This window comes from Pyricularia grisea (genome assembly GCF_004355905.1).
Source record: "Pyricularia grisea strain NI907 chromosome Unknown Pyricularia_grisea_NI907_Scaffold_1, whole genome shotgun sequence".
Taxonomy (NCBI): Eukaryota; Fungi; Ascomycota; class Sordariomycetes; order Magnaporthales; family Pyriculariaceae; genus Pyricularia; species Pyricularia grisea.
In genome coordinates, this window is record NW_022156716.1 from 1,964,005 (window position 1) to 1,984,285 (window position 20,281).

Consider the following 20,281-nt stretch of genomic DNA (forward strand, 5'->3'; position numbering starts at 1 on the left):
GAGTTTCGTCTGATGATTTCTTTTAATTCTCAGAGGGAAGATGCAATACGACATTCTGATCGGCAGCGAGGTCAGGCCAAAGTTTCTTTTTCGCCATTGTTTTGGCGGCGTGTATTCAGGTAATATCGACGGTAGCGCGCCATCACTGGCTACTGCAAAGTCGGCGTTTTTTTATTTGATATTTCGTATAGACCCGAAGAGTTTGCTTTTTGTCCATTAGCCTAGCGGCCTGCACGGATATTTCTAACGTAAATCATTTGTGCAAGAATCATTACGACATCTCCCGGTGTCGACGACACCCCTACCTACGCTCAAGCCAAATGCGATCAGTCCTTGCAAAAAAAAAAAAAAACCGATAAAACGGATATCTTCCGGAGGCCCATCCTGAAAAAGCCATGCCAACCAAGCCCATACAAAGAAAAAAAGAAGAAAAAAAGTATTTACTCCCTTATCAAAAACTCCTCTCCCATGCACCCCACCAGATCCCAACGTTGGCTGCAACCACCAAGTCGAGCATCTTGAGGCCCTCGTCATATATTATGAGTTTCCCCAGCTTGGCTCGCTTTCCTCGGTTGCCACCACCGGCCCGCTCCCTGCCTAGTGACAGACCCACGTCGTCATGATCATCGCCGTTGTGAGAGTGATTATTACTATTGCTATCCACGCTGCTTTGAGCCCGCCTGTGTCCTTTGTTCCACTGCTCCTGAAGTCGATTCTGTCCATCAATTTTGAGACGGTCAAACTTTCCCTGCAGCTCCTGGCCCTTTTCTCGGAACATGTCGGCGCTGGGAAGGTTGAAGCGCAGTTCGCTGACCGTCGTCCCAACGGTCGTCCCTCCGTCCGCGTGAACGGGGCCGCCGGGAAGCGAGTGGACACACTTTACGCCGCGCCCACTGCTGCTGGTCTTGAATTCGCAAATACCATCCCACGGGCTGGCGAACACATAGCCTCGTGGCTTGAGACCTGGCCCGGGGGCCGTGATGAGCTGCCGAGGATCATGTTCGACGTTGCCGTGGCAGTTGCTTTTTTGATTTTGCCGTAAAGCCTGAAGCGAGAATGAGCCCTTGGTCGGTGAACCGTTTGGCGGGCTAAGAGATTCCCCAGATCCACCAGAGTCGCTTCTGGCCCGGCCGTGGAATGGCAGGGTAGGAGGTGGTTCAAGAGGCGATATGGGTGGTTTAGATTCGGGTTGGGGAGGCGAGCTGCTATTGCTCCGGTTCCTATTCCTCCATGCGTCTTTGATGTTGGAGGTCCAGCTCTTCTGGTAGCTCATCATCAACTGGCGTGTGAATATGTCCTCGCCGGTAACCGCACCGCTTCCTCGCAAGAGACTCAGCGAGTCTGTGCTAGCACCTGTGACGGACGATGCAGCCGATGTTGCTCGCTGTCTGCGGTTGATATCGATGCTGTCTCGAGTTGGGAAATTTCCACGAAATTTGGCATAACCCGAGGTTTCCACACGGATGCTAATGTTTGGCGGCACAGCTAGCGCGGCTGTAGGAGTGGTCGTTGGCACCAGCCCTGCCAACTCGGCATATGAAGGTGGCGCTTCGGGGTCCAAAGTTGGGACTGTGGGGTTGAGGAGTTGATATGAAGAGACTTTGCCAACATTCCACTGGTTTCCTGTGGAAGGATCTCTTCGAATGACTGTGAGCGTGAAAGGTACCAGGTCCCTTGGCCCCATCCTCGGCGACGGCGATCGGGGCGACAGGGGCGATAGGGGCGACTGGACTGCTGGGAATTCTGAAGTATGTGTGTTGCGTCGGTTTTCAACGACCGAATGGACTATAGAATCTGACGAGTTGGAACGGATATCTGTGTTATGATTGGGCTGCAGGAGACCGCATGTTCCCCCGTTTACAGAACGGGTAGACTGGTTGCTCAGCGCTCGGGGCCCCAGAGGTTTCCTGGTGATAGGAACCTGCTGTGTCGGGGACCTTGGTATAGGGCTAGTATCCTTGAGAGGTACTGCAGGTGAGTTTTCAGAAGGATTGACAACCTCATTTTTGAGCTCAGGCACCTGCTTATCCACAGGCGACGGCTCGCTCGAGTTGATTATCACCGGTGCCCCCTTTGCTCCGGTTGGCGAGTCTGGTTCACGATCTCGTGATAGTACTGCTGCTGATGGCGGTGTTGTGTCTGGTATAGATTTTATTGACAATGCCTTTGCTGAAGCTGGTAATGGTTTTCTTGTAATAGGTGATCGAGGCGCTGAGCTTGCACCTCTGCTTGTTGGAGAAGTCTCCAAGCTTGGCCTGGGATACTGGCTCTCATTGCTAGTAGCCGTGCCTGGTGCCTCTTGCAAATCAAAGTCCGAAGGTGTATCCAAGTGAATGTAGTACAGGGAGTTTGCAACATCTTCGCCCGTCACATTTTTCAACTGTGGTTTGAATGGCGAAAATATTACATCTTGAGGAGGGGGCTATGTCAGCTTCATTCCTCGCTATCTTTTGTGTCTGGCCATTATCATTGACATGGTGGGCTGGTCACTTACCTCGTGAGCCCGGCACGCGGGAAATATACAAAACCAACGGCTCTTGTCTCTGTTCCGTTGGGTTGACTGGGTACTGAGGTGGGTTTGCAGCCAGTGCGTTGAGTCGCGATAACGACCTGGCTTCCACAGCCTGCGCCATGGTTGATGAAGCAAGTCCAATAGCAAGAGATTCTTTTTTTTTTCGTAATGGCTCAGTTTTAGGTTGGTGGACACCCGACGGCTTTACGGCTACCTTGGTCTATAATAATATAGATCGATCGGTAGGTAGGTACCCAACCTAAGCAAGCCAAGGCACAATAGATAGATGCAGTAAGTATACCTATTGATGTCACCCCGCAGTGAACTGAATGCACGGTGAATCCGAAGTCAAGTCCACTGTTGGCCCGACGACCAGAATCCGTGCGATGAGAATAATTTTTTTCTTGCAAAAGTCAGTTTTATTTTCTCACTTTGACAAAGTTTTCCGCTGTCTGCACCCTGACATACAACACGCTTTATCACCTGAGATCCGTATGGTTATGCGTGTCGGCGGGTCAGTTATCCGGGGGTCGGACGCGCGGGTTGGGATGGCTGAGTACTAGAACTATCTAGTTATAGGTACCGCGAATTATGCTAGTGCCTTCAGGGGGAATGTTATGGGTGGTGCTCGATTGGGACATGCAGTGTGTCAAAACGAGTCGTAATTTAGATAGTCAAAGTCGTGGAGATAATTCGTAAAAGATGTTAGAAAAGTCGCATAAGGTAGGTAGCTGAGGTATTGGTGGGATGAAGCGCATTTCAAGGCTTGTTTTCTTGTGTTTGACAAGTAATCTTCCGGCAGAGTAAATGTTCGGCAACCCAACCATCCACATCTCGTGTTGCCTGGCCTGGTGATTGTTGCCGCGCAATAATTCTAAAGGCAGTGCTGGCTGGCAAGGACCTGCAGCGTGTTGCCTCCGTCAGTGGCTGCGAGGCAGCGCGTGGGTGCCGGGTATGCTTTTTGCGGGGCAACCTCCCAGCCTTTGTCGATCAGTTCTGGAGCTTATCTTCCATTCCACTAGCGTCACAGGCACGTAGCGGTTCGGTGTGGCTTTCGTCAGGTCGTGAAATCGCAAGCAATACTTTCCACGTTTTCAACCATCAGCCACAGCTAGAACGGTTGACAAACAACAACAACAACAACATTCAGAAATCCACAATGGCTAGGGGACGGAGTATTTACCTAAATTGGAAAGTCCACTTTGGCTTCAAGATCTGATCGGCAATTTTAATAATAGGAATTCAATAGAACGAACGCATGCGTTGAGCCTAAACATCGAACGCATTCAATTGTCAAGGCGACTGACTGACTGACTGTATTTGCGTAGCATCCCAACATCAGCCAATCTTTGCCGCGTTAACCCGCCCGCTGTCAATCCTGTCAAGACGACCAGACCACCTCCGCTCGATCCCAAGCTTTCAGGACCACTCAACTATCCAGGTGTTGGGCTGTATTGAAACTTCGCGACCCTAAAGATTTCTAAAATTAGCCTCAGCTCTCGACCCTTTGACCTGGGCAGGCGTCAACTGCTTACTTCTTCTACCTGTTATTATTTCTATTTGCTTCTCCACAGTAATTCAAGTTGGATGGCTTTGTTGTTGATCGAAGTAAAGCCGCATTGTTGAGTTTCCACATATCGTCATGTTTTGCCCCAGCCATCCAGTCTTCCACACGGGTCTTGGCTTGCGCGTCCCAGGCATCGCATGGTGAGAAATGGTGAGGAATTCTGACTCTTTATTGTTCCAGTCTTATGGGTGTGTCAGACTCTACCTAGCCCCTTGTCGACATCGCGCACAGCCTAGAAGGCACAATGCATACGAAGGGGCAACGACCGTCGCATATCAACCCCGGGTTTTCCGCACAAATTGTTCAGAAGAATCCGTTGTATTTTTGGTTTCTCGGAATATATATACTGCAACTCTTTTCTTCTTCTTACAATTTCCCGTCCAACCCCAACTGAATGAGCCACACGTACAACCAAACAACCTGGCAGCTTAAGGAGCTTACTTGCGTTTACATTGGCCATCCGTACCTCGGTACAGGGTAGGCACCTTAGGTAATCTCATATTCCCACGACAGAATGCGAGGTCCCTACCTCGCTAGGGTATATACCTGCAGACCTCCCAGACGACACAGTTAAATTCCCTACTTCTGGCCGGCAAGGCGGGGGTTGTACTACGATAGCATTGGAGGCGCAGCACCGCAAAGGCGGGGGGAAAGAGCACCGTAATCTAATATTCAAAGGCTAGGTAATATCTGTCTATACTTTTATTGTTTGTGCAATGGGCTAGAAGCTCGCAGTAATCATAACATATCTACTTCTCTACATCTCTACAGTACACAAAGCCTGGCACTATTGGTTATCTTTTTGAACTTAATAAAAAGCCTCTTTAGTCCCACTTCATATAGATCTCATCCGATAGGTCGCGAGATAAGAAGTTCTAGCTAGCCCCTATTAGTGACCAGTTCTTTACTGAGCTCACTATTAATTACTACCGGAACTGATTATGCGCCAGAACAGACGGACGAGGAGTCCCCTGTAACAAAGTGCCGTAAAGACAGCGCACTGCTCGCCCGGGGGGCAATCCCAGTCCGCATCTCATGTGATTCCCCTTCAAGGCGGGCTGTTTATATGATGTCAGCACTTTTTATTGATGGCAGTCTATATCACATTGCACTATATGATAGGTAAGCGCTTGCATGCTCGCAATTCGGACGTCTTTACTCCGTGTGACAAATGCCTCAACGTCCCTCGTTCATTAGATTAAGAATTTTACATGTTGCAAATCAGATAACCGATCCTACGAGAAGGTCGCGGGAGGTTAACAAGGCCTAACGATTCAGGGTCCTGGCGCATCACTTCGACCTAGTTTTTTTTTTTTTTACCCAAAACAGAAAAGATTTACATTATCAGCATGCATGTCGCCCTGTCAAGGACTCGCAATTTGTTTACCTGATGCTTGCAACTGGCAAGATGAAAAAGTATTGCTTGAATGTTCAATCTCGCTACACAACAATATTATTAAATGTAGATATTACCATGGGCCGGTCAGTATGCGGTCGTTCAAAGCATAATGGTGACTGCGCCTTCGTGTGGATTACAGCCACGAGTGTTGTCAGAGTCAAATCAAGTGCTAAAACCCACATTTCCAATACCGTATGAATCGTCTTGGCCAGTAATTTGTACACGATTCCTCAAGGTAAGTAAACTAGGATTATGAGGCGTTCGTCAAGCGACCGATATGCTTTTGGGAAGAAGCGGGGAGGTGATGGGGCCCGAAACCCACCATATCCGTAAAGGTGGCGAGGGATATATAATAGATGATGAGACATATGCCTAGTTGCCCACGATACTTCAAGGGCCTGGCAAGCGATATGGGGATGGGCGGTCAGCTCAGACAAGAGGTCGGCACATACTTGTTGATGGTGTAGGACGTTTGTGGATGCAGGACTTGACAGATGGACAGAGTGTCAATGTCAAGAGACGTACTCACTTACGTATGCTGTCGCGGTCATGACAGTATAGAAAGAATCCTGGAAAAGGTGTCTTTGATATCGCAAGCCGAGAGTCAAGGATTGCCGAGACCTGGTCGGTGGCTTTGCTCCGGATATCCTTCAAGAACCGTGTCGTTTCGCACGTTTCGCGGGCAGGCCATGGAGGTTGGTTGGACATGATGCACTCATCTAAGATACGCACATCGCCAAGCTACATGTGATATGCTGCCATGGAAGGAGAAAGGAGGGGCGAATTTGCGATCAAAGGTGGTTCGCAGCCCTTTTGCAGAAGAATACATGCTTCTTAACCCAGGTCAAAAGCAATGGATAAACTGGAGTTTTTTTTTTTTTTTTTTTCTGTGTACTCTGGTTTGGGAGTCATCCAAACACGTCTCGATTTCAAGATACGAGGGTGGCCAGATGGCTTCCTCGCCAGCCTCCCCGCCGTTTTTATTGGTACTTTGGTGGGATAGAGGTCTGGCCAAGACTTTACGGGGCAGGTGATGCAGCCCAGTCGGCAAAGTAAGAGAAGTATGGTGGGGGGAAGCACGAAAGGATGTAAAACATGCTGGATTTTTACCTGCTTATATAAAAAAAAAAGAGACAAGGGGAGTGTGCAACATGCCGGAGGGTTACATTGGAAGGCGGCGCATGGGGTATATCGCCTTGGTTTCGGTATGTTGTGGGTGAGGGGGTGAACATATAACAAAGTGTCATCGAAGCAAATAAGCATCAACACATCGGAGTTTGTACACGAACGGGATAAACCAAATAGTCGAACTATGCATACACAAACTAGAACTGGTCTAGCTATGTTTAGTTGTCGATAATATGATTTGCAATGTTAGATCGGGATGTGGGTAGATTCCCGCCAAGGCGTTGAAAACAGGTGTACCGATAGACATCTATATCAGGCAGTTAGTTATCTTTGTACATGCTCAGAAGTCCTGTATGTTTTGCCCGGTAGGAGTGAAACCAGGCGTGGTTGAAGAAAATGGACTAAATGCACAAGCAACTACTGTAGGTACATAGAATTCAAGATCGCAGCTATTTACTGGACAGAAGTGAAATGATGATTGAACGGGAGTGCCACCCGCAAGGATTCTCCACATTAGCAGCAGATGATCGTCCTAAAGTGGACATGATGAGCGCCGCATCTAATGATGGATGTTGCGATGGTCGATCTGCTGCGTTCCCAACGACCGTGGTAGGCAATGATTAAACAAAAATCCACGGCATTTTTGCCTACGGTACGAGATCACCCTTGGCGCGTCCAAGTTGCAGTCTTACAATTTACAAACAACTTGCTATGGATTCGTATCTCGTACCAAACGTCTCCCGTCTCGGGTCCTTACGATATCTCATGACGCTGCAGAGATGTATTAAATCTGTGAGAAATCCCAGCAATCATGACGGAATACATGAGGTGCAATGTAGCAGCTGAAGCGTAGTCACCCTGCTAGCCCCTGTCATTTATTGACAACTGTTGTGTCTTGGATAACTTCATCCATGGGTTATCACAAGTTTCAACTCGCGTTCTTTTTTATATCATGTTTTTTTCCTTTCCTTTTTTTACCCTATTGTAAGAGCAAGTATATATGGTACAGCATGAGGCTGCGGACCACCTCTCGGCGCAAAAATAAGAACCGCAACGGTAGCGCTTGAAACAGTGGCAGCTTTCCGCGCATGTTTTGGTGTATTTTAAACGAACCGGATAATCAATACTGGTATTCTTCAACAAATCCCAGGGTAGAGACCACGTGTAAATATGGAGGTTTCATTAGGCCGTAAAATACAAAAGGCAACGTAGATGGTATCTTGACCGACAAAAAACAGTACACCAAAAAGGTTGATTGTAAAATCGATGCCAGCTTCAAAAAATCTTGGCAAATCTTTTTTTTTTTTTTTGCAACAATGACGGAATAATCCTCACGTGGGCTATCGACGGTAGAGAGCTGTCATCCGATTTTAGTGGACGGGTGATCTTCTGCTCGTCTGGAAAAAGTAGCGCCAGCCAACGGGATCCTAGGGATCTTACGTCAAAAAGACCTCCCGATATATCGGATGTACAGTACTAGGTAGGAGTTTGGCGCCCCTGCAGAAGTAAATAGTAGGTTGGCATCTGGACAGAATTTTGTGCACAGCCTACCATGGGCTTGCTAGGTATGTCTGCTTTGAGACATAGAGGGGCCTCCCGACTTCTGAGTCTTAATGAGATCGACTGGTCTTTGTTGTTCTAGCCGCAAGCCAGCATACGAAAAGCCTGTTGCTTCCTCGCTAGCCGTTCTAAAAAATAATGCTAGGCGGTCAGTTGACCACCAAGAAACTAGGTCTAGAACTAGATTCTAGTTCTAGTTCTAGTTCTGGATGGAGACACCGCTCTTGATCCCATTACTCCATGGGAAAGGACTGCAGCCTGTCATGGCCACTCTGCAACCCACGCTAGTTACAGTAAGTATTTGACTCTTGGTTTGATATTTCGGAAAATCGAGTTTGTAGGCAAAAGGTTGGATGCTCAAATTCTTAATCAGTCAACCCTTGCTCGGTAATGACCGATGAAAAAACTCTGCTATATTTTGAGACCATGGGCAAGGTTGACTCGTAAGCCCAGTCTCATTCAGAATCGTAATGCCTTTGTGGTTTGTTTTCAGTCAGTTCACTGTCGTGATGAAGAATGTCTTGACTTGAAAGGTCTTGGATATCCTTGCTTGAACTCATCTTGCAGATTTGTAGAACCTGGTTGCCCCAAATTAGTGAATAGAAATCTGTATACACCAGACGTGGTGCATCGTTGCAACCTCCCTAATTATAGCTCGTAACTTGCATTTAAATATGCCTCAAAAACTGGGAACTCGCAATGTGATTTCTTTTTTTCCTTCTTTTTTTTCGAATATAAATACCTCCGGTGAGAAGTTTTTTTCCGGGTAAAGGTTCAATTACTGCGTGGTTTAATTTGAATCTAGTTCTAGTCCTCGTGTATATAAATTCCGTTTCTCATATGCAATTGTTTTGTCATGTTAACTACCCCGTTCGGATTGGTATGCTACGATTTGCACTGAGCTTGTTTCAAAATCCAAAATTTATATTTTGTTCTTTTGCCGTCAAAAGTTTCCGACAATGCGTCTCTCAATTATTACTTTCACTTTAATTTCTACATTTACTGCCGCTGCCGCAGCAGGTCCTCCAACTATGCTTTATTTTTATTCGAACCGCGCTGCCAACGAAGTTGAAGTTACAGGTCTTCGACAAGACGACATACTCTTGGAAGATCTGCAGTATCTTAGATCCAAGGGTGTACTCCAAAAACATATGCGTTGGATTTATCACGTTGATACTTCTAGGATCGGGAGCGTTTTTGAGGACATCACCCCAGGCGCCGGGGTATGGAAGATGACGGCTGCTAAAATCTCTTACAAACCCAACATCATCGGACGGGACTTCTGTAGAGAGGGCCATTGCACACATCTTAGACATCTAAGAGCCAATGTCGAATCTACGAGACAGTTCACCAAGGGACCTGGCGTAGCAGCAACAGGTCGTAATGGTCTATACGCACAGTCGAGCCGGGCTAGCCAGGGCATGTTGTCCTAATCCATGAAACAACGAGGATAGTGTGCGGAGGGAGATGTGCAGGTCATCTATGCTAAGGACGGAGGCTGAGGTTACTATGCATTGAAAAAAAAAAACCAAAAAAAAAACCAACTGTAATTCTTTATTCTCTTTCTATATTTATCACTGTAGCAAACATTCCGGGTTAAATGCTGGTATTATATACATACAATTGGATCTCTACGACAGCATGTTTCCATTGTCCAAGATCTAATGTTAGTCAGCTCAAGCAAAACAATCTCAATCGTTCACTTGTCTCTCCTGTGTCTTGGATGACCCGGGTTCAGTTTGTTGCATCACCCCACACACCCAAGTGTCTTGGTTTGTCTCCGCCCCTCACTTTTTTCCACAGATACCGGAGTACGACAAGTACCGCGCACCGCGAGTCGATGGGCCCGCTCACTGAGTTAATCGCGTCGATTTTTTTTTTCCCTCTCCCATTTTTTCTCGCTTTGATCTGCGATTAGAACAATAAAATAAAATCCGCACCTTATTTGTTTTGGTGTTACGGAGTACACACTCTACTTGCTCGGACTTTGTGCAGGTGACCTATTTCCGGAGAGCCTGCGATCACGCATACACGCCAATGGGCCGGGTTGTCAGGAGGATTAGCGACCGAGTCGTCAAGTAACGGAATTGTAAGCACACCCCTCACACTAACGGCGCCCCATTAAAAGCCATCATTTTGCCCTAAAAAGCGTGTCACCGCCCTTGCCGCCCCTCGCTCCCCCCGCGGCGACGCAAAGAAGTAAAGGACTTGGCCAAATGCTCACTACAAGGCAACCAAGCTGAAGGTGGGCGTCTTAGAACCACAGACCGCAGTCAACCACGGAGCAGTGGGACATCCCACGCACGGTAGCCGAAGCCGAATCCGTTACCACCGACATACCTACCTTACATACCTTCCATCTACCCTACGTACAACCCCTTGCTTGTCTTTGCCATAGCACATACTACCACACCACCCTCCATATTTCGTCTTTTATCATCACCACTGGCTGGGTTGCTACCGACGTGAAACCCCCCAGAGTCTGTCGCCCGAGGCGAGCGCGATCACATTCGACTTGCAAACTGCAATGTCAGCACCAAACAACCCCGAAGCCCGCCATCTGCGATCCGGAAGCCTCACCATACCATCTACGCAAGGAGGACGGGGGAATGGCGCCATGAGCAACAACAACAACAACAACAACAACAACAACAATATGCCAGGAAATCAGCGGTTCGATGGGCCGAGAAGCCCTCCGAGTACGTCAAATTTACATTCTTTCCCCAGGCACATTTTCCCATGGTTTGTTGTGAGTCCGGAGAAAGTGTCAAAGAATTGAGGGCGCGGGGCGAACCGAGCAAAGTTAGCTGTTTGGCTGAGGCCGTGCATTCGCATCGCAACGGCCGCCCTCTTGACCTCAATCCCCTGGCAACGAAGCACTCTCATTCCTCAAGAAAAGCGGCCATTCTAGAATGGATCAATTACGGCCACCGCCACCTCTTCCATCGCATGTGATTCAATTACATCGACGGCGCACGCTGTTGGTGCTGTGGAGAAGAAATGCCGCTGACGAGGTCGTTATCACGTACAGATACTGCACACGTTCCGTGCAAGTTCTTCAGGCAAGGCGCATGCCAGGCCGGAAACGCATGCCCGTTCAGCCATGACCTCAGCAATGCGACGGAGAACGTCTGTAAATACTTTGCAAAGGTAATTATTATCCCGGAACCCCGGCTTTTGAGCGCTGCGCTTGGTTCGGTGACATTGTGCCGGCTTCTTCCCCGCAGTAGCGATATGGGCCCGAGGCATGTTTGACAACGACATGGAGGCTGATCCGTGGAACATTGCACAGGGCAATTGCAAATTTGGACCGAAATGCGCCAACATACACGTCCTACCTGACGGCCGACGCATCAACTATGGAAAGAACGGTGTCACGATAGCTGCCGCTCCGATAAACCTTGGAAGCCGAGTCAACCCACCTACGTACCCGCACACCTCCAACAGCGCCCTGACGAATTCATTTATGCGAAACCCCGATGGTTATGGCGGGCCGAATCCCTATTTGGCGCCAGAAGATCAGTATGGCGGGCATCAACTGGGTCGTCAACCAAGCATGGAAAACGGTGTGCCCACGATCGACACTACCTACTCTTCAAACCCCGCCTCGATGTATGGCTCGCCCAGAGACGATGACCTCAGCAGATTCGGAATGGGCTTGTCTCCTGTCGCATACAAGGGCCTATCAGTTCTGGATGCACCTTTGCCAGCCTCGTTCGACTCAAATGGCATCTCGCATGCGGCTCGCTATGGTCCCTGGCCTTCATCGATGCCTTCCAAGTTTGGCCTCGAATCTGCATCAGCATCTTTAAACACTCCCAAGGATCCTCGTACATCTGAGACGCTCAAACTTTTGCACACCTCGGCTTTTGGAAGTAGTGATCACTTGTCGGCTGCATCCCACGAGTCCGCTGTCGCTACAGGCAACAGTCCACCTGTTGGTGATGAAGAATACTTTGGCAAGCGCACTATGCACTCCTCGTCGCGCTTCACCAAGCCAAGGATGCTGAGTGCAAGCGCACCAAAGGGCGATCGAGACGACTGGGACCCTGGTTTCATGTTCTTCGAGGAGGACTACATCCCGAGCACTCTGGCCAATGATGTTTTGACCCCTCAGGAGAAGGCTCGTCGTGGCTCCGTGCGCCTTACGGATGACCCTTCCACGTCTTCCGGCCTTATAGGCAACGGGAGTGATGCGTCGTCATTGCCCAAGTTTGGAAGCCTGGGAGCCAGTCCAAGCAGATGGGGCCCCTTGTTCCAGAGATATCGCTCCGAGGAGGACAGCGATCCCAATCACCATGGCCACCGTATGATCCCGGGGAAGTCCATGAAGAATGTCGCCTCTGTCTTTGGCCATGTTGGCAGTCCTCTTCGCAATTCTAGTCTGGCCATCGATGCAGAGATGGATAGCCTCGCCAACGGCAACGGATCCCCAAGCAATCGATCACGGAGCGAGTCACTCACCGCACTCACCCAGCAGCTACAGAGCACAAAGATTGGCGACATTAATAACAGTTCGAGTCCTCGTCTGCACCCCAACTCAGCCAGGGGTATCAACGGCACTGGTCTGGGCTCCTCCAGCTTGTTGGGCAGTAGGGACAGAGACTTTGACCCGCGCGGCTCAACGCAGCGGAATGTCAGCAGTGGCTCGATCAGCTCATCAGGCAGGTTTACCACGCCGATTGATGAGGAGGACTCGGCCTTTGTGTTCAGTATGGAGGAAGAAGACGACGCAGCTGCGGCTCAAAGCCACATGCGCACCAAAAAGCGAGCATCAGGTGGACTTGGAGCTACTGGCTGGAGCTATGCTGGCGTCGCTGCAGGTAACGCCAAAAACGGGTTATCTAACGGCAGCAAGGGACGAGATGGCCTTGGAGTCAGTGGTCGATGACATGCTGATGATAAGGCTCGACATGTTCACACGACCGATGCTGTGTACCATGCATGACAGCCTGATTCGCGAACATCTCTTTGCCGGCCACGCGAAGTCCTTCAAATCTCAACTTTCCACGAGCATTTGCCTACAATCATGTTGTGAGCCATGATTGTGGATGAACGGTACGACTTTTTACTTCTCGCTAATTATCTGCATAATGAGGTGCTCTTTGCATTCTGATTTTAAGACGAATCTGATTTGGAAGCTGTCGTTTTTTTTCCCCCCTTTTTCTTTGTTGTTGTTTCTGATTTTATGGCTTGTTTTGAGTTTCAAGTGCCGCTCATCTTTCTTTAATGAAGCGGCAAGGAACATCCGGACTGGAAAATAAAACACGATACCACAGGGATTTCAAAGGAAAACTCAACAACGGATCATTTGGAGTACTTGATCCATATGTCCATGCACATCTTAGACGGAGGCAGGTGGTACAACTGATTTCACTCATTTGATTTTGTTCGTTTAATGCATACTTCTCTTTGTTCTCTCGTCTCTCGTGGCCTTTTGCCCGGAATTTACGCGAGAATACGTCTTTTTTTCGGATGTGTTATACATAGCCATCTGGCCTGTGGTTGATCTCTGAGCATCTACAAAATGATCTCCTCTCTTTTATGTGGAATTCAGTTGTACGCAGTGATATATATATTGTTACTGAGATTGAGTTGTTCAATCGATTTGTTAATTATGTAACTGTTTGATTACTGTCTCTAATACTGGGGCGATTTGATCTTGAGGCACCGTCGCTCAAAAAGTGACTGTTTTGTAATGATCATGTAAATTCAGGCTTGGAGTGAATATTGGCCAACCGTTTCCTGTTGACTGTGGTACAAGTAGGACATATTGCTACCTATGAATATAAAAAAAAAAAAAAAAAAGTAGCCAAATTGTTGGGAGAACACTCCGTTACCATGGCAGAAACCCGAAAGGAAAAAAAGGACAGTTATTTGCGTATCAGAGGTGTAAGTGTTAGACAGTGCTATAATTCATGTTGTCCGCGATCGGATCAAGTAGGGAGCTCCTGTGGGGTTCCGGCAGTATGGGTGGGGTCTTGTAACCCCGGAATCGCTAGCGGTCCTCTATCTTCTGGGTGACGACTTTGATGATGCAGTGCAACCGGGTCAAATCTCAAGCTCCACGCCACACCGAGCCCTGGGGATTCTGCCGACTCATCACAATCCGTCGCACATCGGCGCAAAACCGTGCGACAATTAGTCTCGTGACCTCGCGAACACACAATTGACATAACATTGCCATTGGCACTCATTCGAGTCGTTTCGCTACTCGACGGCAGGTCCTCGAGACGAGCAAGCACATTGCAAAGCCCGCCCTTCCGCCCGACATGGCAACCCAGCAGCAGCAGAATGAGAAGGGAGATGCGCCGGTGGCGGCTTCGATGAAGAAGGGTCCCAGCGCATTGAGGTCCATCATTGCCGGGTCTACGGCCGGCGCCGTTGAGATTGGTGAGCTATGGCTGTCACCCTTTTTTTCACTATCTGGAAAGATTGTACAGCAAATACTAATTATGTCTTGGATTGATACAGCTATTACCTACCCTGCCGAGTGTGCGTGAATCGTCTGGCTACATTGGTCCCTCCCAAATGAGAGCCTGGAATCATCCCCTGCCCGAGCCTGGAAATCAGCTACCGGGTCGAGACTGACCTCTAGCATGTGCCTCGCAGTCGCCAAGACACGTACACAACTCAACCGGAAGCTCGCAGAGGGCCAGAAGCTGCCATGGCCGCCGTTTGGAAAGCAGTGGTATGCCGGCTGCACGACTCTGATAATAGGAAACTCGGCTAAGGCGGGAATTCGTATGTTTACACACCTGGAGATTGTGCAGCTTGAGTCCTTATGACTTTTTGGGGACTGACATGAGGCACTGTCTTGTTCTGCTGTGGTGAATAGGATTCGTTGCATTTGACCAGTACAAACGTATGCTTGCGGACGAGAATGGAAAGATGTCGGGGCCCAGGACTGTCCTGGCTGGATTTGGCGCGGGTGTCACTGAGTCTCTGCTCGCTGTGACGCCGACGGAAAGCATCAAGACGACATTGTGAGTGGTCTACGGGATGATATCTCGAATACCAGCTTGCGCTGTTCGCTCAGGGGAACTCCTATGTCTTGCGCATGCCAAATGACCGCGGGAGAACTCCAGCTGACTGAAGAATCCAGAATTGAGGATCGGAAATCGGCAACGCCTCGGCTGCGCGGGTTCCTGCATGCCGTACCTATAATAGCCCGCGAGCGTGGTATAAAAGGCTTCTTCCAGGGTTTTGTGCCTACAACAGCACGACAGTCAGCAAACAGTGCGACGCGATTCTCGGCCTACACTTTCCTCCGGCAGATGGCGGAGTCTTACACGGCCCCCGGGGAGAAACTTGGCACTGTTGGGACATTCGCTGTTGGCGGCGTAGCGGGACTCATCACAGTTTACGTCACACAACCGCTCGATACCATCAAGACGCGCATGCAGAGCTCCGAGGCTCGGTCAGTCTACGGAAACAGCTTCCGTTGCGCGTCAATAATCTTCAAGCAAGAAGGTATCCTGACCTTCTGGAGCGGCGCGCTGCCTCGCCTGGCGAGGCTGATAATGAGCGGTGGTATTGTTTTCACCATGTACGAGAAGAGCATGGACTTGATGGGACGAATGGATCCGGATGGAAAGTACATCTGAACGGGGTCGCACCTGATAACGTCCTGGTTCCCTTTCACCTCGCGAAATGTATATGGGATATAAAGAGGTGTTGAGGAGTTTGTTTGTACATGGCACTGCCACGTGACTTTCTGGGTATAAAATCTAGATGGCAATACACAAATATGATACAGACATTGGCCATTCCCCCTTGATGCGGTGCCCAGAAGAGATTAGATTCGTCGCGTATATCGTATGTATCGTACAAGCCTGGTGGTACAGAAGGAGCGCAAGACGAGCGAGCGATGCTATCATAATAACGTCATATTCCCCTCCTCTTCATTGTAGGCGGAACATGCCCGAAATCCTCATCATTAACCGGTGCCATACGGTTCTTGTCGGGGCAGCATCGAGGTCTTTGATCAAGTCGTCGTAGTAAGTCGGTTTGCTCTTGGGCTTGAGCATATAGTCCTCCGTGATGCGGTATCTGTTCTTGTAGCGGTTGTCGAGTAGCGAGTAGAGCGCGTTCGCCTGCCGCAAGTCGACGCCCTCACCAGTCTCGAGCCGCTTGGAGAGCACGTCCTGCAGCTGCCTCTCAGGCCGCAGGGGGTCCTTGGGCCAGCGTCCGAGGGCGGCGCCGAAGTGCTTTGCTGCAACCTGGAAAGAGGGGGGGAAATTGGGCTTGAGGTTAGCTTTAACTCAAGCAAGAGCTACATTTTATGGGTTTTATGGACTTACACTTCTTGACATTGTGATTGAAAAGGCTTCTGGCCCAAGAAGGCTCAGGACTTTTCTTCAATGGAGAAATACTGATGATATCTTACCCATCAACTTTTGGCGGAGGATCCACCGTCACGACTCTGGTCCACTACGAAAGCGAATACCGATCAGAACTTGGACGAGACGAGAGATGGGGACGTTGCAGGGTCTTTTGATGACGCTGATTGGACGTCGCTTTAAGGTCCACCCTCTAAAGTGGGTAAGGTGTTGCGTATGCATCTGCTTCGTGCCGCTACCCTTTGTAAGCGTTTCTCGTCTTGGCAGGGATTTTGCCGGCAGAAGTCGAAGCTTCTGGGCGGTGGCCCTCTCCCCTCGCAGTTTCTAGGCGCTAGAATCAGGCAGTAAAAGCCACGCCGCCAGGATGGTCGGTCATCCGACCCCAGTTTCCTTTGAGGCTTGGGCATGTCATCCACCCGCATCACTGTTGCAGCGAGTTTGCAGGGGCCAAAGACTAGGAGAGGCGTTGAACCCCCCCTATCGCCCCTAATTTCCATCGTCGCCGCCGACCGTCGAATTGTCTTAACGTGCAGGAGGCATCATCCACACGTCCATTCCGGCTTGCCGTGCAGTATTCATCATCACAAACGATCAGCAATCCAGTTCCGGCTTTTCCTGACTTCACTCCTTTTATTTCCTACTTGAACTGTTTTCTCTTTATCCATATTCCTGGACTTTTGTTTTTCTTTTACTTTGCTTTTAATTTTCCGAAACAGCCTATCGTCTGTCCAACTGGACTCCTGCCATTTGCCGATACGACCTTAACCGACTCCAATCAGTTCGCTAACAACTGCCTCGCTGGCGGTGGCGACTGAAACGATCACTAATTCTCACCACATCAGCGTCAGTCACGCCGACGACTGATTGAATCCATCGCCATCCCGACGATATTAAATCCAACACCCGCAAGAGTCGTTTCGTTTCTTATCTACCGACAAAAGTAACCCCGAGACCTCATCATGGCTGGGGGCTACGAGAGGGTATGTGGCGCTTAACGATATCCATGCATCTTGATCGTCGGTTACGATGGGTTCTAACAAAAGTATCATTTATTGCACGACAGGTTAACGCCCACGACGAAGAAGACCACAGCAGCTCTTTTCAGCCGGACAGGATACCGAACTCCCCGCCGCCCTCTTTCCGATCGAGGGAATCATCGATTTTTGGACGAGACCGTAACGATGCGCGCCCAAAGGATGTAGACACAACACTGGCCGATGCATTCGACAGTGCAGACGACAGCGATGACGATGTCGACGACACCCAGAGGCTTGTTCGTGCCACCCCGGGCACTTCGCAGGCTTCAACATCTGCGGCTCCCTCGTCGTCCTCGTCGCAGGTCGGCGTGAACCCAACTGCTACGAGGAATACGGCGACTCCAGGGGGCCAGCCGGCAACGGCACAGTCCCCTGCGTCTCCATCAGGTGCGGCAGCAACGCCATTCAGGGTCTACGGCGCTGGTATGCAGTCGGACGGCGTATTCTCGAATCTATCTGCGAAGCCTGAGCGGGGGGAGGAGAAAGAGGAACAACCACCGGTAGGTGACGTCTCGTGGAGGTCATGGCGTAACGATATCTTTACAAAACTTGGTAGCTGACGCTTGTTTTCTGATTTAGACATACGAACAAGCCGCTGCCGACGCGGCGCCGCCATATTGGGAAACGACAATCATGGCGCCTGGGTTCGGAGGTGCCGACGAGGTTTACATCGACGGGATGCCAGTTGGCTCTTTCTTTTCATTCGTCTGGAACGGCATGATCACCATCACCTTTCAACCTCTGATCGGCTTCCTGCTCACATATCTCCTTCACTCAACCCACGCAGCCAAGAACGGGTCACGGGGTGGACTTGGCATCACTCTGATTCAGTACGGATTCCAGTTCAAAGCCACAACCGGGGCTGGTGCCGGCTCCATGCACACCAGCGGATCGTCTGAACCCGAAAACTACGCCGAACCTCCTGACCCAAATGCGCACGACTTTGACCCTAACGCAGTTCAACAAGGCGGCGCGGCATCTGGAGGCAGCGACATCAGCGGATCTGACTGGCTGGCGTATGTGCTCATGATTGTTGGCTGGTTCATTCTTATTAGGTCTCTCAGCGACTACATCCGGGCAAGAAGACATGAGCAACTTGTACTGCAGAGTCCTGACAGGGGATTGGGCGTGGCTATTGTTGCCGAGGGGGAGACGCCAGATCGAGCCGTTTAGGCAGTTCTCTTTTTAGTTTCTTTTTAGTCTCCTGAAGCTTGCTATCTTTTCGTTTTTCGTTTTAATTATGGATTGTCTTAGATTCCACTACCTTTGCGACCGGAATACTCTTCTATATATATCCTTACCAACGGCATAAGCAGCCGATTTCTTTTCAGCACATCGATATTCGGAATCTTAGCTATTCCTCTCACCTGTCATCTGAGCTGGAACACATGTGGCTGTGTACTTCATGTTTCACTGTCGCTGTAATCCTATGTGATGGAACGCCGCCATTGCCATGTACAAATTCACATTTCTGGGCTTGTCACTTCTGTCGTCCCCTTTTTTCCGACTCAGTGATGCATTTATTCTCCTCCGCGGCACCACATTGACCATTATTATTGAGCTGGATTATTGATTATAAACACAACGATTAGATTTGGTACTGCCGCGTTAGCCGATCAGGTGATAAAAGGCGACATATAATTCAGATTTTACTGGTTCATGCCCCTATCAACGTGGGGTAAACCATCCGAAGGTAGTACCAGACTTGTACTTACGAAGCTCTCCCTTGCAAGCCCAGTGTCAGGTTAAACACGATATCCACGCAGCAACCATGTGGTCTGGACTCCCCGTCTCATCTTTTTCATCCGTACTGCTCCAGCTACAGACGAATACTCCGCCTCTAGTATGAGTTGTATTCGTACGTAGTGTTTGTTATTATGTTCAACAGGGTTAGCCCCCCTCGCCGCGGAGCTGTATTCCGTGGTACCGACCGCGCAAACTTGCCGCAAGCCGGTGTAATGTACCAGATCAAGAAGGTTTCTGTGAGATTTCAAGGGGAGGGGGAGAAAAAGAGTTTATAAAAAAAAAAAGTGTATTAACTCGATGCTTCCCTCCTCCCCTATTTCTTCTCATCTGACCTTCTTGTCTGATAGATTAGAAAGAGAGGGATAAAAAAAAAACAAGAGACAGCTCCGGACATCTGCATTTCTTTCTTTTCATCCATTCGCCAGCTACAGCAACTCAGATAGGCAACTGCATGCCATATCCACCCTATCTTACCTAATCGTTCTCGGCGCCGCGTTCAGCGTGACATCAGGGCCGAGCTAGCAATGATCTCAGGTCCATCGACCACTCTGGCCTTGATGGTCTGGTTACTGGCAAGCACGGAAAGTTTCAGCAGCGCATCATCGTGGCCATCCAAACCCGCGCAAACCTATCCATTGCTAGTCCCAGTCAGGCCTAGAGCGACTATTTTACACGCAGCTGCCCCTGAAAAGACGTTGGATGTTGTGCCGCCGTTGCAGCATCGGCTTTTCGAGCGTCATCAGCAGCTGAATCACCACCACCACAACGGCGCCGCTAGGCTAGACCCGGGGGCCGCTCCCATCTCGCCAGCACAGACCGCAGCACGCGCCACCACCGCCGTCGCGGCTGGTGCGCAGTGTGCGACGTCGGCACCAGCACGCAGAACTGCCGTCCCAGTCGCCAACCACCTCCACCTTGCCGTCTCGGCTCCGGCTGTCCTCCAAGATGGCTTGGCTTAGCGGAGGGGCTACGAATAAGGCTCTCGTGGAG

The 20,281-nt window shown here is 49.7% G+C and overlaps 8 protein-coding genes across 8 annotated transcripts; 5 read left to right on the top strand and 3 right to left on the bottom strand.

Moving 5' to 3' along the window:
• Window positions 1–105: 105 nt before the first annotated feature.
• On the bottom strand, window positions 106–4,986 carry PgNI_00549 (uncharacterized protein). The gene is made up of 5 exons (XM_031120627.1): window positions 4,048–4,986; window positions 3,696–3,982; window positions 2,981–3,594; window positions 2,495–2,915; window positions 106–2,409 (listed from the first exon to the last, which is right to left on the bottom strand). The coding sequence occupies exons 4-5, from the start codon at window positions 2,631–2,633 to the stop codon at window positions 452–454; spliced, it is 2,097 nt and encodes a 698-aa protein (XP_030987824.1). The 5' UTR covers window positions 2,634–2,915; window positions 2,981–3,594; window positions 3,696–3,982; window positions 4,048–4,986; the 3' UTR covers window positions 106–451.
• Window positions 4,987–5,868: 882 nt separating this feature from the next.
• PgNI_00550 (uncharacterized protein) lies at window positions 5,869–6,186 on the bottom strand (the record flags this gene model as incomplete). Its single annotated transcript, XM_031120628.1, has 2 exons — window positions 5,869–5,876; window positions 6,012–6,186. The coding sequence occupies 2 exons, from the start codon at window positions 6,184–6,186 to the stop codon at window positions 5,869–5,871; spliced, it is 183 nt and encodes a 60-aa protein (XP_030986390.1).
• Window positions 6,187–9,197: 3,011 nt separating this feature from the next.
• On the top strand, window positions 9,198–9,599 carry PgNI_00551 (uncharacterized protein; the record flags this gene model as incomplete). Its single annotated transcript, XM_031120629.1, has 1 exon — window positions 9,198–9,599. One exon carries the CDS (start codon window positions 9,198–9,200, stop codon window positions 9,597–9,599), a length of 402 nt encoding a protein of 133 aa, XP_030986388.1.
• Window positions 9,600–10,373: 774 nt separating this feature from the next.
• Window positions 10,374–13,057, top strand: PgNI_00552 (uncharacterized protein; the record flags this gene model as incomplete). The annotated part of the gene is made up of 3 exons (XM_031120630.1): window positions 10,374–10,865; window positions 11,198–11,359; window positions 11,397–13,057. Exons 1-3 carry the CDS (start codon window positions 10,694–10,696, stop codon window positions 13,055–13,057), a joined length of 1,995 nt encoding a protein of 664 aa, XP_030987943.1. The 5' UTR covers window positions 10,374–10,693.
• Window positions 13,058–14,250: 1,193 nt separating this feature from the next.
• Window positions 14,251–16,594, top strand: PgNI_00553 (uncharacterized protein). Its single transcript, XM_031120631.1, has 6 exons — window positions 14,251–14,559; window positions 14,641–14,661; window positions 14,779–14,910; window positions 15,005–15,152; window positions 15,272–16,388; window positions 16,470–16,594. Exons 1-5 carry the CDS (start codon window positions 14,439–14,441, stop codon window positions 15,771–15,773), a joined length of 924 nt encoding a protein of 307 aa, XP_030988091.1. The 5' UTR covers window positions 14,251–14,438; the 3' UTR covers window positions 15,774–16,388; window positions 16,470–16,594.
• Window positions 16,071–16,481, bottom strand: PgNI_00554 (uncharacterized protein; the record flags this gene model as incomplete). Its single annotated transcript, XM_031120632.1, has 2 exons — window positions 16,071–16,388; window positions 16,470–16,481. The coding sequence occupies 2 exons, from the start codon at window positions 16,479–16,481 to the stop codon at window positions 16,071–16,073; spliced, it is 330 nt and encodes a 109-aa protein (XP_030987940.1).
• A 321-nt stretch (window positions 16,595–16,915) lies between the features above and the next one.
• PgNI_00555 (uncharacterized protein) lies at window positions 16,916–19,654 on the top strand. Its single transcript, XM_031120633.1, has 5 exons — window positions 16,916–17,488; window positions 17,572–18,045; window positions 18,125–19,106; window positions 19,261–19,577; window positions 19,639–19,654. Exons 1-3 carry the CDS (start codon window positions 17,468–17,470, stop codon window positions 18,716–18,718), a joined length of 1,089 nt encoding a protein of 362 aa, XP_030988074.1. The 5' UTR covers window positions 16,916–17,467; the 3' UTR covers window positions 18,719–19,106; window positions 19,261–19,577; window positions 19,639–19,654.
• A 161-nt stretch (window positions 19,655–19,815) lies between these two features.
• On the top strand, window positions 19,816–20,250 carry PgNI_00556 (uncharacterized protein; the record flags this gene model as incomplete). The annotated part of the gene is made up of 1 exon (XM_031120634.1): window positions 19,816–20,250. One exon carries the CDS (start codon window positions 19,816–19,818, stop codon window positions 20,248–20,250), a length of 435 nt encoding a protein of 144 aa, XP_030987941.1.
• Between the last annotated feature and the right edge of the window lie 31 nt (window positions 20,251–20,281).

Excerpts from the sequence above, each read along its gene's own strand:
- PgNI_00549 (XM_031120627.1), bottom strand. The coding sequence starts at position 2,633 with ATGGCGCAGGCTGTGGAAGCCAGGTCGTTATCGCGACTCAACGCACTG. Across the intron at positions 2,410-2,494 it reads CCGCGTGCCGGGCTCACGAG|ATGTAATATTTTCGCCATTC; the intron begins GTAAGTGACCAG and ends CCCCTCCTCAAG.
- PgNI_00553 (XM_031120631.1), top strand. The coding sequence starts at position 14,439 with ATGGCAACCCAGCAGCAGCAGAATGAGAAGGGAGATGCGCCGGTGGCG. Across the intron at positions 14,560-14,640 it reads GGCCGGCGCCGTTGAGATTG|CTATTACCTACCCTGCCGAG; the intron begins GTGAGCTATGGC and ends GGATTGATACAG. Across the intron at positions 14,662-14,778 it reads TATTACCTACCCTGCCGAGT|TCGCCAAGACACGTACACAA; the intron begins GTGCGTGAATCG and ends TGTGCCTCGCAG.
- PgNI_00555 (XM_031120633.1), top strand. The coding sequence starts at position 17,468 with ATGGCTGGGGGCTACGAGAGG. Across the intron at positions 17,489-17,571 it reads TGGCTGGGGGCTACGAGAGG|GTTAACGCCCACGACGAAGA; the intron begins GTATGTGGCGCT and ends ATTGCACGACAG. Across the intron at positions 18,046-18,124 it reads AGAAAGAGGAACAACCACCG|ACATACGAACAAGCCGCTGC; the intron begins GTAGGTGACGTC and ends TTTCTGATTTAG.